The sequence below is a fragment of the Athene cunicularia genome (assembly GCF_003259725.1).
Source record: "Athene cunicularia isolate RWA chromosome 5 unlocalized genomic scaffold, athCun1 chr5_part1, whole genome shotgun sequence".
Lineage (NCBI taxonomy): Eukaryota > Metazoa > Chordata > Aves > Strigiformes > Strigidae > Athene > Athene cunicularia.
In genome coordinates this window covers 34,218,079-34,230,805 of record NW_020799101.1, presented here as the reverse complement: position 1 = coordinate 34,230,805, position 12,727 = coordinate 34,218,079, and the positions used below count along the sequence as shown (strand labels likewise).

General features: G+C 37.0%; 1 protein-coding gene across 3 annotated transcripts; it reads right to left on the bottom strand.

Moving 5' to 3' along the window:
• Positions 1–842: 842 nt before the first annotated feature.
• Positions 843–10,304, bottom strand: ARHGAP11A (Rho GTPase activating protein 11A). Of its 3 annotated transcripts, XM_026850043.1 has the most exons (11): positions 10,238–10,304; positions 9,822–9,918; positions 9,068–9,318; positions 8,403–8,563; positions 8,149–8,295; positions 6,356–6,430; positions 5,560–5,724; positions 5,230–5,365; positions 4,769–4,877; positions 3,853–4,000; positions 843–3,445 (listed from the first exon to the last, which is right to left on the bottom strand). In XM_026850043.1, the coding sequence occupies exons 3-11, from the start codon at positions 9,130–9,132 to the stop codon at positions 1,878–1,880; spliced, it is 2,574 nt and encodes an 857-aa protein (XP_026705844.1). In that variant the 5' UTR covers positions 9,133–9,318; positions 9,822–9,918; positions 10,238–10,304; the 3' UTR covers positions 843–1,877. The 3 variants fall into 3 exon arrangements, with proteins under 3 accessions (XP_026705844.1, XP_026705845.1, XP_026705843.1); XM_026850044.1 differs by lacking the exon at positions 6,356–6,430; XM_026850042.1 differs by lacking the exons at positions 9,822–9,918; positions 10,238–10,304 and having other exon boundaries at positions 8,403–8,582; positions 9,068–9,163.
• Between the last annotated feature and the right edge of the window lie 2,423 nt (positions 10,305–12,727).

Sequence of the window (12,727 nt, the reverse complement as noted above, 5' to 3'; positions counted from 1 at the left end):
TTTAAGGGTTTGTCAGGTCCCTATTAAAAAAATCTCCCTTTCCGATGTTTAAGTCAACTGGTTCAAGACCAGCTTGTAGTAATGATCAAAAATAGTTTACTGCTCCATCCACAACACATTGTCAAAGCTACATTAGCATTCAAAATACTTGGTACCTATTAACAGAAAAAAAAAAAAAATCTCAAGTCTTGCCCTTTCAGACAGCTCACTATTACAGGAGTCAGATCTCATTTTCTTCCTCATTACATTGCCTTTTATCTCCTTCTGTTCTATTTCCATCTCCTAGGTCCTTGCATGAGCTGGCAATTTACCTCAGTGAAATGCTACAAAACGTGGTGTTCTGGTGCCTACACTCAGCCTACAGAGAGAGCAGGCAGAAGCAGCTTCCTCTTGGGATGGCAGTAAACTGGTATGCTGGCTCCCTTATCTCATGAAACCAAAGCTTCCACTACTTAACCCCAACACCAAGCAATCCTCTTAGGATCGTCTCAATGCAGTTTCCCTAGTGTTAGATCTTGACAATAATATAGCAACAAAGGGAGGCAGCTGAGCTGGGCTCACAGAGGCAGGTTTCCACCAGATCACCCAGTAAGTTGGTGGATAGGTGGGGAAGGAGGCTGGGAACAGAAAACGAACATAACTATTCCTTACATTAACATATCACTCAAAAGGCCTGCTCCTGGTAAATTATAATTGTACCATGCCTTTTGCTAGTTGTGAGAATCACCAACATGTATCCCAGATGAACAAAAAGGAGAGCCAGAGCAGAATCACTTCTGACTTCAGTACTTTCAGATTTACTAATTTCTAAGTCATTATAGAAGAATAGGCTCAGAAAAGGGACAAAACAAATGGTTTTATTAAAACCAAAAGTATGCAGTGCTTTCAACTCTTACATTTTGCCAGTAAGCAATTTGCTTACAGAAAGCTAATGAACAGTTTCAAGTCTTTACTCTTAAATACTTTTACAACAGATGACAGACAAAGTTTTAATTCCAAAAGATGTAAACATTTGCTTGTGCAAATCAACTTTTAACACACAATGGCTTCTTACATTCATCTCTTGCAACATTACCAACATCTGAAATCTGCTTCCACACCCTCTAAGTTAACACTATCCTGTCACTCTAAAAATAAATTAAAACCATCCTTTCATATTAAGATAAAACATTTTACTGCTCACAACTGAAAATACTTGGTACCTATTGCAGAACACATTGCTGGATTACGTTTTAAGACTTTTCACTTCCTGAATAAACTGCACATTTATTTATAATTCTCCAAATATGTCAAAAATATAATTAATTTACCTACTCAGCAAGGAAAATGTGCTCCAAATTTACTCCAGTAGAAATAAAAACCGTTGTCTCAAAAGACATAGAGCTGGTATAAGGTCCAATTTAAATATCAAAGTATGCTGCAATACACTTAGAACTATGTAAATAAATTTAGCTATCAATACTCAGCATCAAGAAATTTTCTTTCATGTTTGTTTTTGTTTTAAATGTCTGAGAATTTTTTAGAAAACTTTGTACTTAGTCTAAATACTGCAAAAATTGTTTTGGGAGATGCAGCATGTTTTTAGAAGCCGAAATAATAAAATATGAGATCTAACACAACATTTGTAAAAGCAGATTATTATTGTTTTAGAAGTCAAATTAATCTAGATCAACTGACTAGTATTTACAAATGTTTCAGTAAATAAAGAAAGCTTCAACATAAAACAAATTGTTATTTGTACAAGTCCATGACTCATACAGTTAAAAAAATAAATTGAAAAATACAAATAATTAGGGCTAAAAAAGTAATCGTACAAATTTAGATTTTCCAAAGGTTAACCAAGTTACGATAAGCCTATTTAGCAATCATATATGATCTTATAAGTCTACTGGTTTTGCAGCTGGTAGCAGTTTTGCTTTAGATATTGGATTTTTTGGAGAGCCTTTATAACGAACTCTTTCTCTTCCTGAAGCACTTCTTGTGATTGTAGATTTTTCTGGGGCAGCACCTGGAATATTTATATTCACATTAGCTTTTAAACTAGATTTCACAATTTCATGATTGCTTAGATCTTCTAGAACAGACTTTGATGGATGAACAGTTGCTTTCTGTTCGTGGATCCCAGCAGTTCCGATAGAAACATCAGGCTTGTCTGGTGGATTTAATGGCCTGCAACATGATTTGGATATCAAGTTTAGCTGCTTATGAGATACAGAAACTTGATCATATGTACTTTCACCCCTGAATGGCAAAATCACAGAATTCTTTGAGGGCTTTTCTATGCAGGAGGATAGTGCAGAATCATAGCTCAAAGATTTAACAAGCGGTGAACCCACATCTCTTGCTTTAAGCAGCTGAGACCTTACAGATTGCCTGTTAGCCTCCAATAAGGAATTAATTCTTCTTACAGACTGTCTAACAGGAGTACGTTGAAATTTAAGAGGAGGTTTAGTTTTGCTTGCAGAACTTGGATCATTTAATGAAAGCTTGTTGAACCACTGTATGTGGTCTGCAACCTTTCCATGGTCAGAAACAGTTAAAGTTTTATCACAATTTTCAGCCTGCAAGTATTGGTTGCCTACTTTGTTTAGTGATTTAGTCAACTGCAAAGTAGGAAGCTGTCCTGCCACAGAAAGTTTAGCGGTATCTTCTTCCAAAGTACAGCATTTTACAATAGAGTTTTCAGCTGTTTGTGAGTTTGTTAATTCTATTTTCTCTTTTCTTTCAAAGGAATCTATTTTGTTTAAGTCATCTTTTGATGAACCGTTCTGAACAGTCAACTTGTCCTCCCAGGCCAGTACTTGAGGCACAGGAAGTTCTGTTACATTTTTCATATCTGGTTTTGGGACGTGAAGTTCGATCTCAATGGAAGCTTTGAAGTTCCTTTTCTCCAAAACTTTATTTTCATCTTTTTTTGATTGATGCTTATCAGTTGCATAAGACTGATTAAATTGCTGCAACAGCTCTCTGGATTTTCTATTTGGTAGATTTTCAGAAACTTCTTCAGCTGACAAGTCTTTCTGCAGACTGAGCCCTGTGAGACACAGACTTTCATTTAATGTTTCACCTGCTACATCTGAGAAGGAAGATTTTGTATCACCTATCAAATTGTGAAGATTACTACCAGATGCAGAGAAGGCTTGTTTAACTTTCAGTAATGTTGCTGCAGTTGAATTACTTTCCTCTTCACAAAGCAAAAGTTCTAAGCTGTTCTCTTGTTTGCTTACAGTTGTGGATTTGAATTCATCTGGAACAACTGGTGGCTCTCCAAATATCAAAACAGATTCTGAAGAACTGATTTCTGGTTTGGGGTGTCCTGGCAGCATTCCCTCATTCCTGCTGATCACCTGAGAATATGTAACAGTAGGACTATTCCATGACATTCGGTGAATTACTTTATTGGCATTTAGCAAGTTTTCTTCTGACTTGCTCACATTCTTTGAACCTTAAAATAAACATCACAGTGTTTAAGAATAACATATTGCAATTTTAATGATTATAGGCAAAATTCTTGCTAAAACCACCTAACTATCAAAGCAGCATTGAATTTAAAGATGCATTACTTAAGGACGTTAAGTTTCTTAGATGTCAAAAAAGGTCATAATATTAAGAATAGAAATCACATATCTCATCTTGCTTAACTAACAAGAGAGCTACTAAAATACACTAGAAACACAAGCTTGTCCTAAACTGATTCTTTTTCCCCAGAAGCCACTACCATTCAAGTAACACTTGTCCTACTAGCTAGAAGCACTTTTAATGCAATTGCTTTTATACCTTTGCCTGTAAAGTTACTTCTGCTTTACAAAAGCAAAAGTTTTCCCAATCTAATACATTCTATTAGATACTTACCTTTCTTAGGGAATTTTTCATTGATACATGGGCTGAAGAGTAAATCTCTCTTTGCACATTCAGTTCTGCTTTCTAAACCTTGTTGACTTGCAAGACGCCTTCCAATATTTTCAGATCTATTACCAACCACACATCCTGATGCCACATTCTTGAACAAACAAAAGGTGTTAATTACTTTCATATAAACTCGTAATTTGGAATCTCATTTACAGAGGAACCTCCAGGAAAAGGCTATGCAAATCAGTCATAGCAGCCTTTTCTTGGCTATGCTTCATCTTCCTTCGATTCTCTGTAGACCTAGGTAGGGAACAACCCACCTGCAGTAAGGTAGGCTTAGCCACACTCTGGACATAGTAATTCTGTGTGTAGGCTCCGTAATACCAGAATTTCAGGAACTGTGAGACTTAGTGATCACAAGTGTAGTGTGTTGGCCCCAGCTGGCAGATAAGCTCCCATCCAGCTGCTTGCTTACTCCCCTTCACTCCCTAGCAGGATGAGGGAGAGAATTGGGAAGGCAAGGGGAAGGGGAACCAAAACCACCCCCAAACTCACAAGTGATGCAAAAGCAATCACTCACAGTGATTAGACTGATGCCCAACCACCCTCTGAGCAGTGGCTACTTCGCAAAAATTCCCTCCATCCCAGTTTATATAGCATAGAACAGTTCCTTGGTCAATTCAGGTCAGCTGTCCCCTTGCTACAACCTCTTGCCCCATCCCAGCCAAACCCAGTGCAAGCTGATCAGTTACTGCTATGGAAAAAACCTAGGGTTCCTTGTACTTCTTAGCAGGCCCAGTTATGCAGTGATCCCTCCATTACCAAGTCAGTCCTTCCTGCTACTGAAAAGCAGTGGCCAAAACTTTGAATCAAAATTTGCACAGTAACAAGAAGACTGGGTTAGAAGCAGAATACTTACCATTTCTCTGTTGCTTTTCCCCAAACCAAACTTCAAGCGTAATGACCTACGAACCATTTCTTTTCGGCTAATCTTTGGAGAAAAACAACCAGTCTTTCCTGATTCAGCCCTGGGAGGACAGAGAGGAAGAAGTGTCATGTAAAAAACTCTTTATGAGGGTAATGAAAACATCCTGACACTTATGGTTTTTTCTTCTAGTTTTACTTCTTCTGTGCCTTCTTGCCAAGCTCTTTTAATAGGCACAGGAGGCTACTTTACCAAGTCTTATTTTGTTTTGAGCTCCATTTTGCCATATTGGAAGACCTGGTGATTTTAGGATTTTAACTATAAAAGTTTATTATGTTTTGAAAACCAAAAAAGATCATTTTAAAGACAGATTGAGATTTTACACATCATTAGTCAGGGGGACTAGACCTACCTTTCCAATTTATCTTTAATTTCTGAGAGTTAAGGCAAATTACCTGTATAATTTTTTGCTTGCATGTCTTTTACTTCTTCTGTTCCCTGTACCAGACAGATGATTTTCAGCACCAGTTGAAGGAGACAGTGACGTCTGTGATGACTCAAGAGACACACAAGGGCTTGCTTCAAACTGAACTACAGGAAGAAAAAACACATTTACATGATCTTAAAAACAGTCACATACAATACAGAATAGGTTTTTAAACAGCACAGATTTGTTTGCTTATTTTGTGGAGTGCTGACTTGAAAATACTTTGAATTTCACTGTTATTTAAATTAAAGTCATAAACAACAAAAACTTTGAGCAGGAAGGACAAATAGTGAAGTACCTGATGCTGGTGTTGAGCTGTTAAAAATGCTACTTGGTAACAACTCAACAGCAAAACTATGCTTAAAAGATCTTCTCTTCTTGCTGGACAAGCCCTGAGAGCAATCAGTTGGAAGTTTACGCTTGGTACTTGGAGTAAGAACCACTGGAGTCACCGATGAAAGGACTGAAATTAAGACAACCAGATTTGCAATAACAGCTTGAAAGGTTGAGAGTTTACTAAAATATAAACAGTTGTTTTAGTTTTTTTACAACAATTGTTTTTCAGAGTTTTAAAAGCTTAGCCAAAGTGCATGCATTTTGAACAGGCAAAGCAAATATACAGTTTAGGATTTTTTTTTTTCTTCCAAGTTAGAGTACCAGAAAAAAAAAATCCAAACCCACACATTGATAAATAAGTATTAGGAGGGAAAAAAAAAAAAAAGTGTGGTCATCTTCCGCAAGTTTTAGAGACAGAGTATGAGTGGAAGAATTTCAATCCTGGCAAATTCATTCCCAAGATGATAAAATGCTGCACTACTGCACTGAAGCCTTAGCGTGCATTAGATAAAAAGCACAAGTTCAGTTGTATAATCCTAGAACAGCACAGCCCACTGCTGCAGTGATTGTCGCTGCTCCAATAAATGCAGTATCTTCAATAAATATATAACTATATTCAAATTTTAAACAATTTAAACATAATCACTTATCTTCAACTAAGTTCTAGTTCTTCAGTTAAAAAAAAATTGTGGAATATAGTTGACAAATCCAGAAGATACTGCATGGGTTTTATTTAGTACAAATATACCAATACCTACCGCTTCTATCTTGTTGAGGTGTAGTGGAGGGTGTTCCGTTAGATTTAAATTTATTCAGTGCTCCACTAACAATATCTGAAATGCAAGACATACTGAGCAATCAAATTTAAATAGGAAGTTTGTCTTGCTCTATTTTCAACTCAAGTTTAACTTGTATTCTTTCAGAGGGAAATAGAGCAGTTTAAATGGCTGCTTTATGTAAAGAACTCTGGTCCAGATCTTGTCACCAACATAGTTTTTTGTTGCTTTCACAATAGCTGAAAAATTCTATTTTCCTTAAAAAAACAAAACAAAAACAAAACAAAAACAAACCCAACAAAGGATTCATGCACAGACAACGGAAGTTTCTTGTAGAAAATTCTACTGGTCATTATAAAATTATATGCCTTCTGACTTCTTGTAGGCAAACCTAAAAGGTATCCATTGAAGTCTCTTATAGAAAGTCTCCCACACTTTCTCACTTTACTGGACAGTTATCTTGAAGCCAAAAAGCTCTCAGAGCTTTGAAGTTAGGCCTAAATAGAAGTATAAAATTTTGGTCCTGCAAAAAAATAACGTACAACTTCTCGGTGAGCTGTTTTCATCTTGGTGTGTTTGGTTTTTAAGGCAAAATTAAACCCAGCAGAGTATATGCATGAAGTTTTCCTGCTTTTAACAGTATAAAATGGAAGTATTTTTACTAAGTGCTATTGCACCCCACAGCTGTATTTCCATGTGTTCGTAGCAAAGTTTACTGAACTACAAGCCTGCAGTACTACTTATGGTATCTGGTAGATACAAAGGTAGTTTTTAAAAACTCATCTTTGAAAATAGATGAAGTGCAGTAATACTATGTTTTACTACATCTGGAAAAAGAGTAGACACTGCCTACTTCCAGAACCTGTTCTACAGAATTAACAAATTGTAACTGCTTCTCCTCAAAATTTTAACATACACAAACACTTAACGCTTTGCAACTCCAGGATGATCTCCCTCCTTCAGCGTGGAAAAGTATATCACAAAAAAAAACCAAACAAAAAAACCATGCCTTGGCTAAACATATTCAATAGGAAAACCTTAATTTCAATTGCTGTCAGGTTTAATATGCCAGGTACATGAGCTAAATACATGTGCATATTATCATAGCAATACATACAAGATCAGTGTGACAGTGGATATGAATCAAGTCAAGCACACGTATTCCATAGTATTTCCTCCAAGAGAATTCAGAAGAGAGAATATACCCTTGTCCATATTTGGCAAGAAAACCCCAAGCCCTATGGAATATATCAACTTCAAAAAACCCCCAAGTCAACAGATCCCTATCAGAGCACAAAGTATTCAATAACATCCAGTCTGGAGTTACTACTTCAAAACACAAATTAGTTACTCTACTTCAAAACATACACACCATTTATATCCTTGCCTTCTCATCACCTGACTTATCAAAGTATGCAATATCTTTGAGTGTGCAGGTATGATTTCAAAACTAGCAAAAAACCCCAAACCTCTTTACTTCATTCTGCAACAGGATCTGAAGTTGACTTAAACCGAACCGTTAATCTGGCTTCACAAATGTGAACACAAGCAAAATAGCTTCTTTGGTAGACAACAGACACACTAGAATAAACTCAGTAAATATACAATAAAGTCATGCTATTACTGAAGCCTTATATAGGTTTTGCAAATCAAACCCAAAAAGCTTCAGAGGCATCTGTTCTGCTTGTGGAAGCAGCAAATGCTTAGGATCAGCATACCTGAAGTCTCAAAATAATTCTGTTTTAGTTGCTGAAACTTTCACACAACATACTTACCACCAACGCTTCGGTGCCTCCTTTTCTTACATTCACTGGGTGATTCATTTTCACTGTCTTCGTGGCCCCACAGTGAGGGAGTAGATTGAAAGGCATCAACACCTAACATTGCAGGAATCTTTTCCAAGATAAACTCTGGTACTTGTCCTGAAGTAGTTGAAAAACATTTTTTTAAAGTTATTTCACGTTTTTAAAAGAAAAGCTGTATACAAGTATGTGCAACAAGTCATTTTGATAAGCATTTATCATCTTACCGATTTCTGCTGCATGGTCAATAAATGTTTGCACAACAGCGGCTTGCAAACGAATTTTTTCTTCTGTACTGGCTGACATTTTTTCATTTTCATTCGAGTGCAAGAGGTTGGGAGCAAAAATCACTGCCAGATTACTGCTGTCCATTCTGTTTTCACTGGATCTTAACAAGAAAAGGGTTTCTTAAATTATTAGGACATAAGCAGCAGAGAGAGGAAAGACCAAATAAAACAAAAGCAGTTGAAAAAACCAAATGGAGCCATTCTCTTTAGTGCTCGTGTACCGAGATTAATGTGTAGACTTATGCACCCTAGGCTATGTACCGCACGACTACATTGTTGAAATCAAGAGATTATAGACCACGGTCAGTTCTGGGGAATGCAAGGTATGAGTTAGATTAATTTTATCAGTCACTCCTTTTGTTTTCCAAAGAAGCATGAGGAACACAGCTTTGAAAGAAATGAAGTCCAAGTCTCCAGCAAAATAAAGTTTCATAAAGAAAACACTGGATTTACAAAAGAAAGGACCAAGAGTGAATTCTAGTGAATGACTGCAGATAAGAAAGTTTAAAGTCACAAACCACTCACAGAAAATTACAGCAGTTGCCTGGAAAGAGAAGGCATTAAAGGAATTGGGAGCTGTTTATAAGCACTCTCTTTATACTGACCTTAGGGAAACAGTTCTCAGAAAGTTGAAAAAGTATCTCAAAGCTTCAATTGTTCTGTTGGCCATCAAACATGACAACAACACAGTTGCAGTTTTCTTCTCATTTCCCAGCTGCTGAGCTCTTAAAAGGCCTTCCTGCAGGTGAGGTGGAAGGATGGGTTCTGGCAGCTCCCTAAAGAACTGTTTAAGAAGCCCTGCAACATCGCATGGCAGCGCAGCTGAGAGGCAGTTTTCACCCTGATCCAGTTTACTCTGAAATTGTTAATAAGAAACATGATTTGAAGTCTTCAACATACTGCCAGATTTCCAAGTTCAAGCATTAATCCTCTAGCCTGTATCAGAAAAGACAATCACATCTTCCTCATTTTTAGTTTCAGCCTTTGCATGTTTTACCTAACTACAGTATCTACAAAGAGCCATATGTTGTCAGGCCACATATGTTAATTTACAGGTTTCCCAGATACACATCCCTCTGGAAGAACATTGTTAAACAAATATCCTCACAGTATCCAGTGTGCACAACTGCTGACAGGTTTGTTCAGTTAAAGTGTATTCTCACCATCTGGTAAACTGAAAAATTTACCAGGAAATAAAAAAAAAAAAGAAGGTCCCCAGTTTCTGGACTAGATCTCCTCTCATTTCTAAAGCAGGTAATGTTACCAGTCTACTTCCAAGATTAAACCTCAAATATGATCGAAAAGAGTCCAAAACCAAAAACTGCAGAACTGCACATGATCAAATGAAATGCAGCTTACCTTTAAAGCTTTTAAACGAACAAGAGATCCAGACTTTCTGAAGAGTCCCTCAGTATGAACATGTTCTTCCAAATATTCACAAGTATCAACAAGAAAGCTGAGGAAAGAAAAGTATCATACTTCCAACACAAAATAAAGCTTGTTTTTTTCCAGAAAAACTATTTCATGATAAATACTTAATATATAGGACCATTTTCCCCAATGACAAGAACTATGAAGAAATACAACTGAATGATAGGCATGGCTTTGAATTTCCCATCTAACTTCCGCATATCTCCTTCCCCAACTGAAACTATTCTTAGACCCCTGTAAGCTTTAGCAGGCCTTAAATAAATACTATGTTCCCTCTTCTGACAAGAGTTCAATACTATGAAGACAGCAAAGTAAGTGTAAATCTAAATATAGCGTTAGTTTACCTTGGAATATAGCCATATTCTGGCACAAGTGATTGTGGTAACGCATGAAAAGATATTCCAAAGATTTTACCCTAAAATACAAAATTCAGTTAATGTTATTCAAAAGTTGATAGGATTCCCAACTACATATTACAGAAAAGCATGTATTCCACAAAGTACAAACAGAAGGGTGGTTAAGACAAAAAACAAAGTCTTTCAGATAAGACGTATTGTCAAGAAAAGCACTATCATCTCTAGATATCTAAACTCATGCTGATTCTAGTTACAGGTAACACCCTAGATTACTGTGAAGAATAGAAAGGTTTTCTGCAGTATGTTTTACACTTTTTATTTCACAATGAGTCAGTTTTTCCATAAGGCCCCCAAATAAGTAAGTATATTAAACAGGATGTTCTGGAATCTCACCTTACCTTTTCAAATTAACTAAATCCCATTTTTCTTAAAAATCAGCACAACACATTTGAAATAACTTTTTGTTTAATTTTTTCTTCACCAGAGGCACTCAAGATTGCTGTTTCAGGGAAGATTAAACTCAGAGTAGTCTAGAAAACTGTTCTGAACTCTCAGATTTAGCATTTGTATTTAAGAAACTTACAACTCTATGGCCTTATAGCAAGACATCAGAGTATTTGTTACATATTTGAAAACAAGGAGTTTCTTCAGTCATTACTACTGATGCTCAACTAGTTTTTTAAAATGTTTATCTGAGGTTTCTGCACAGTAGCTTCAGTCAGAAAAATCCACATTTCGATGTAACAACTCGCGTTTTTATTTCCTTGCTCACCTCTTTTCTATTTACAGAACATGCAAACCAGCCCCTCCCCCAACCAGAAGAGGATTGAGATCATGCCCAACTTGTTATCAGAGATGAATGCAATCTCTTGGTCATTTATACCTGAAATTCGAAGAGCTGACCATGTTGGGAATATAGTTAATCAGCAACTAACCCATGATGCCACCTTGGGCCTATCTATTCCACAGAAAACAAGCATAACACAGAACAGAAAGAGAAGCAACACGTTTGCCATTGTATTCCAAGTTGCTACTAAAAGTTCAAAAACAAAGTCAACTCCAAGATACAATGTTTTTTTATATTTACAAGATTATGTAATAGAGAATTGCAGTGGCTTGTAATTCAACATTTAAAATTCATAACTGATATCCTCACTTTACTAGATCTTGTTTGAAATACCAATAGTTGTGATTTAAACTTTAAAATAAAATTGTCCCCTTACAACACAAATAGTATGCCCCCCCGGCAAAACAAGTGTTATTCTATACCTTTTCCTACCTTGATCTGTTGTTATTTAAATATACATTTTTCTTCCTTGTATAAAATTTAAGCACTACAAACAGCTATATAGACATCTTTTATTATGGCATACATATATTATTCACAGTTCTTATTACCTTTCCTTCAAGTGAAAAAAACCCAACCCAGTCTAGAACCACATGCTTGATATTGACAAGGGGAAAAAACTAATTCTAACTACTCTTGCTCTCTCCCTTTCCAAACAACCCAATTCAAGCATGTGTTTTCGTAACTTCTTTGCTTACAGTGACCAAGAGTTCCTGCAGCATTTTGTAGTATCTTCTCAGCTTTACAGAATGCTCATTCTGAGAGCGCTCAGCTCTGTACCATACTAATTATACAGGGATATTATTTAGGACTTGATAGCGGTCCATGAATTATAAAGTGGACTCTACCAGAAGATCAGGGTTCTGAAATGGTCTGGCATTCATTATGATCCTTTAGTTTTAAATAAGAGTCCTGAGACAGAAAACACATTTTTCGTTCAACGAATTCAAAATAGGTATTTAGGGTGACGTGAGAGATTTCATTCCTCAGAGCACAGTCAAATCAAGACCAGATCTATCTATACCAAAATGCTCATAGTCGTGTCTTGTACTAAGAAACCATGCAAATAGAGCCCTTCAAAATGAAAATCTATGTAATCAAGTAAAATAAGACAAAGTTTTTAGAAACTACGCAGTAGTTATGTATTCCAAAAAATAATACAGTGACTAAGATTTAAATTCCAGAGTGAGTGACATTAAGTACAGTAGAGCGTAAAAAGCTCTTACAAGGACCAGCAGCATGCATGCGTGTTTGAGAGAACAGCAACTACATTAACAGAGGAACACACCTCGTTCACCATCTGGTCTGCCTTGCAACATTCAGGCCCTAAAGGGGCGGGGGAGGGCCGGAATTCAGCATCACTCAAGCCATTATCTTACTAAATCACTACCACGGTATCCTGACGACAGTCTGGAGCATTTGGTCGCTGAGGAGGAGGGGGGGGGGGAAACCCGACTTTCCCCGTTTGCAGGGATTAATACCTTTCCCCTCGAGAGAAGGTTATGCCCTGTCAGGGGACAGCAGGAGCAACAGCGTTAGGGCAACGGCACTGCTGCCAGAATCAGCGGCCACCGGACCCCGCCGAGGCCAGCGGGCCAGCTCCCGGGCCTCTGCAAGCTTTGCTCCCACAG

Coding starts and splice junctions, on each gene's coding strand:
- ARHGAP11A (XM_026850043.1), bottom strand. CDS start 9,132: ATGGCCAACAGAACAATTGAAGCTTTGAGATACTTTTTCAACTTTCTG. Junction 5,366..5,559: donor CAGCTCAACACCAGCATCAG/GTACTTCACTAT, acceptor TTCTTCCTGTAG/TTCAGTTTGAAGCAAGCCCT. Junction 3,446..3,852: donor TGAAAAATTCCCTAAGAAAG/GTAAGTATCTAA, acceptor GTTTATTTTAAG/GTTCAAAGAATGTGAGCAAG.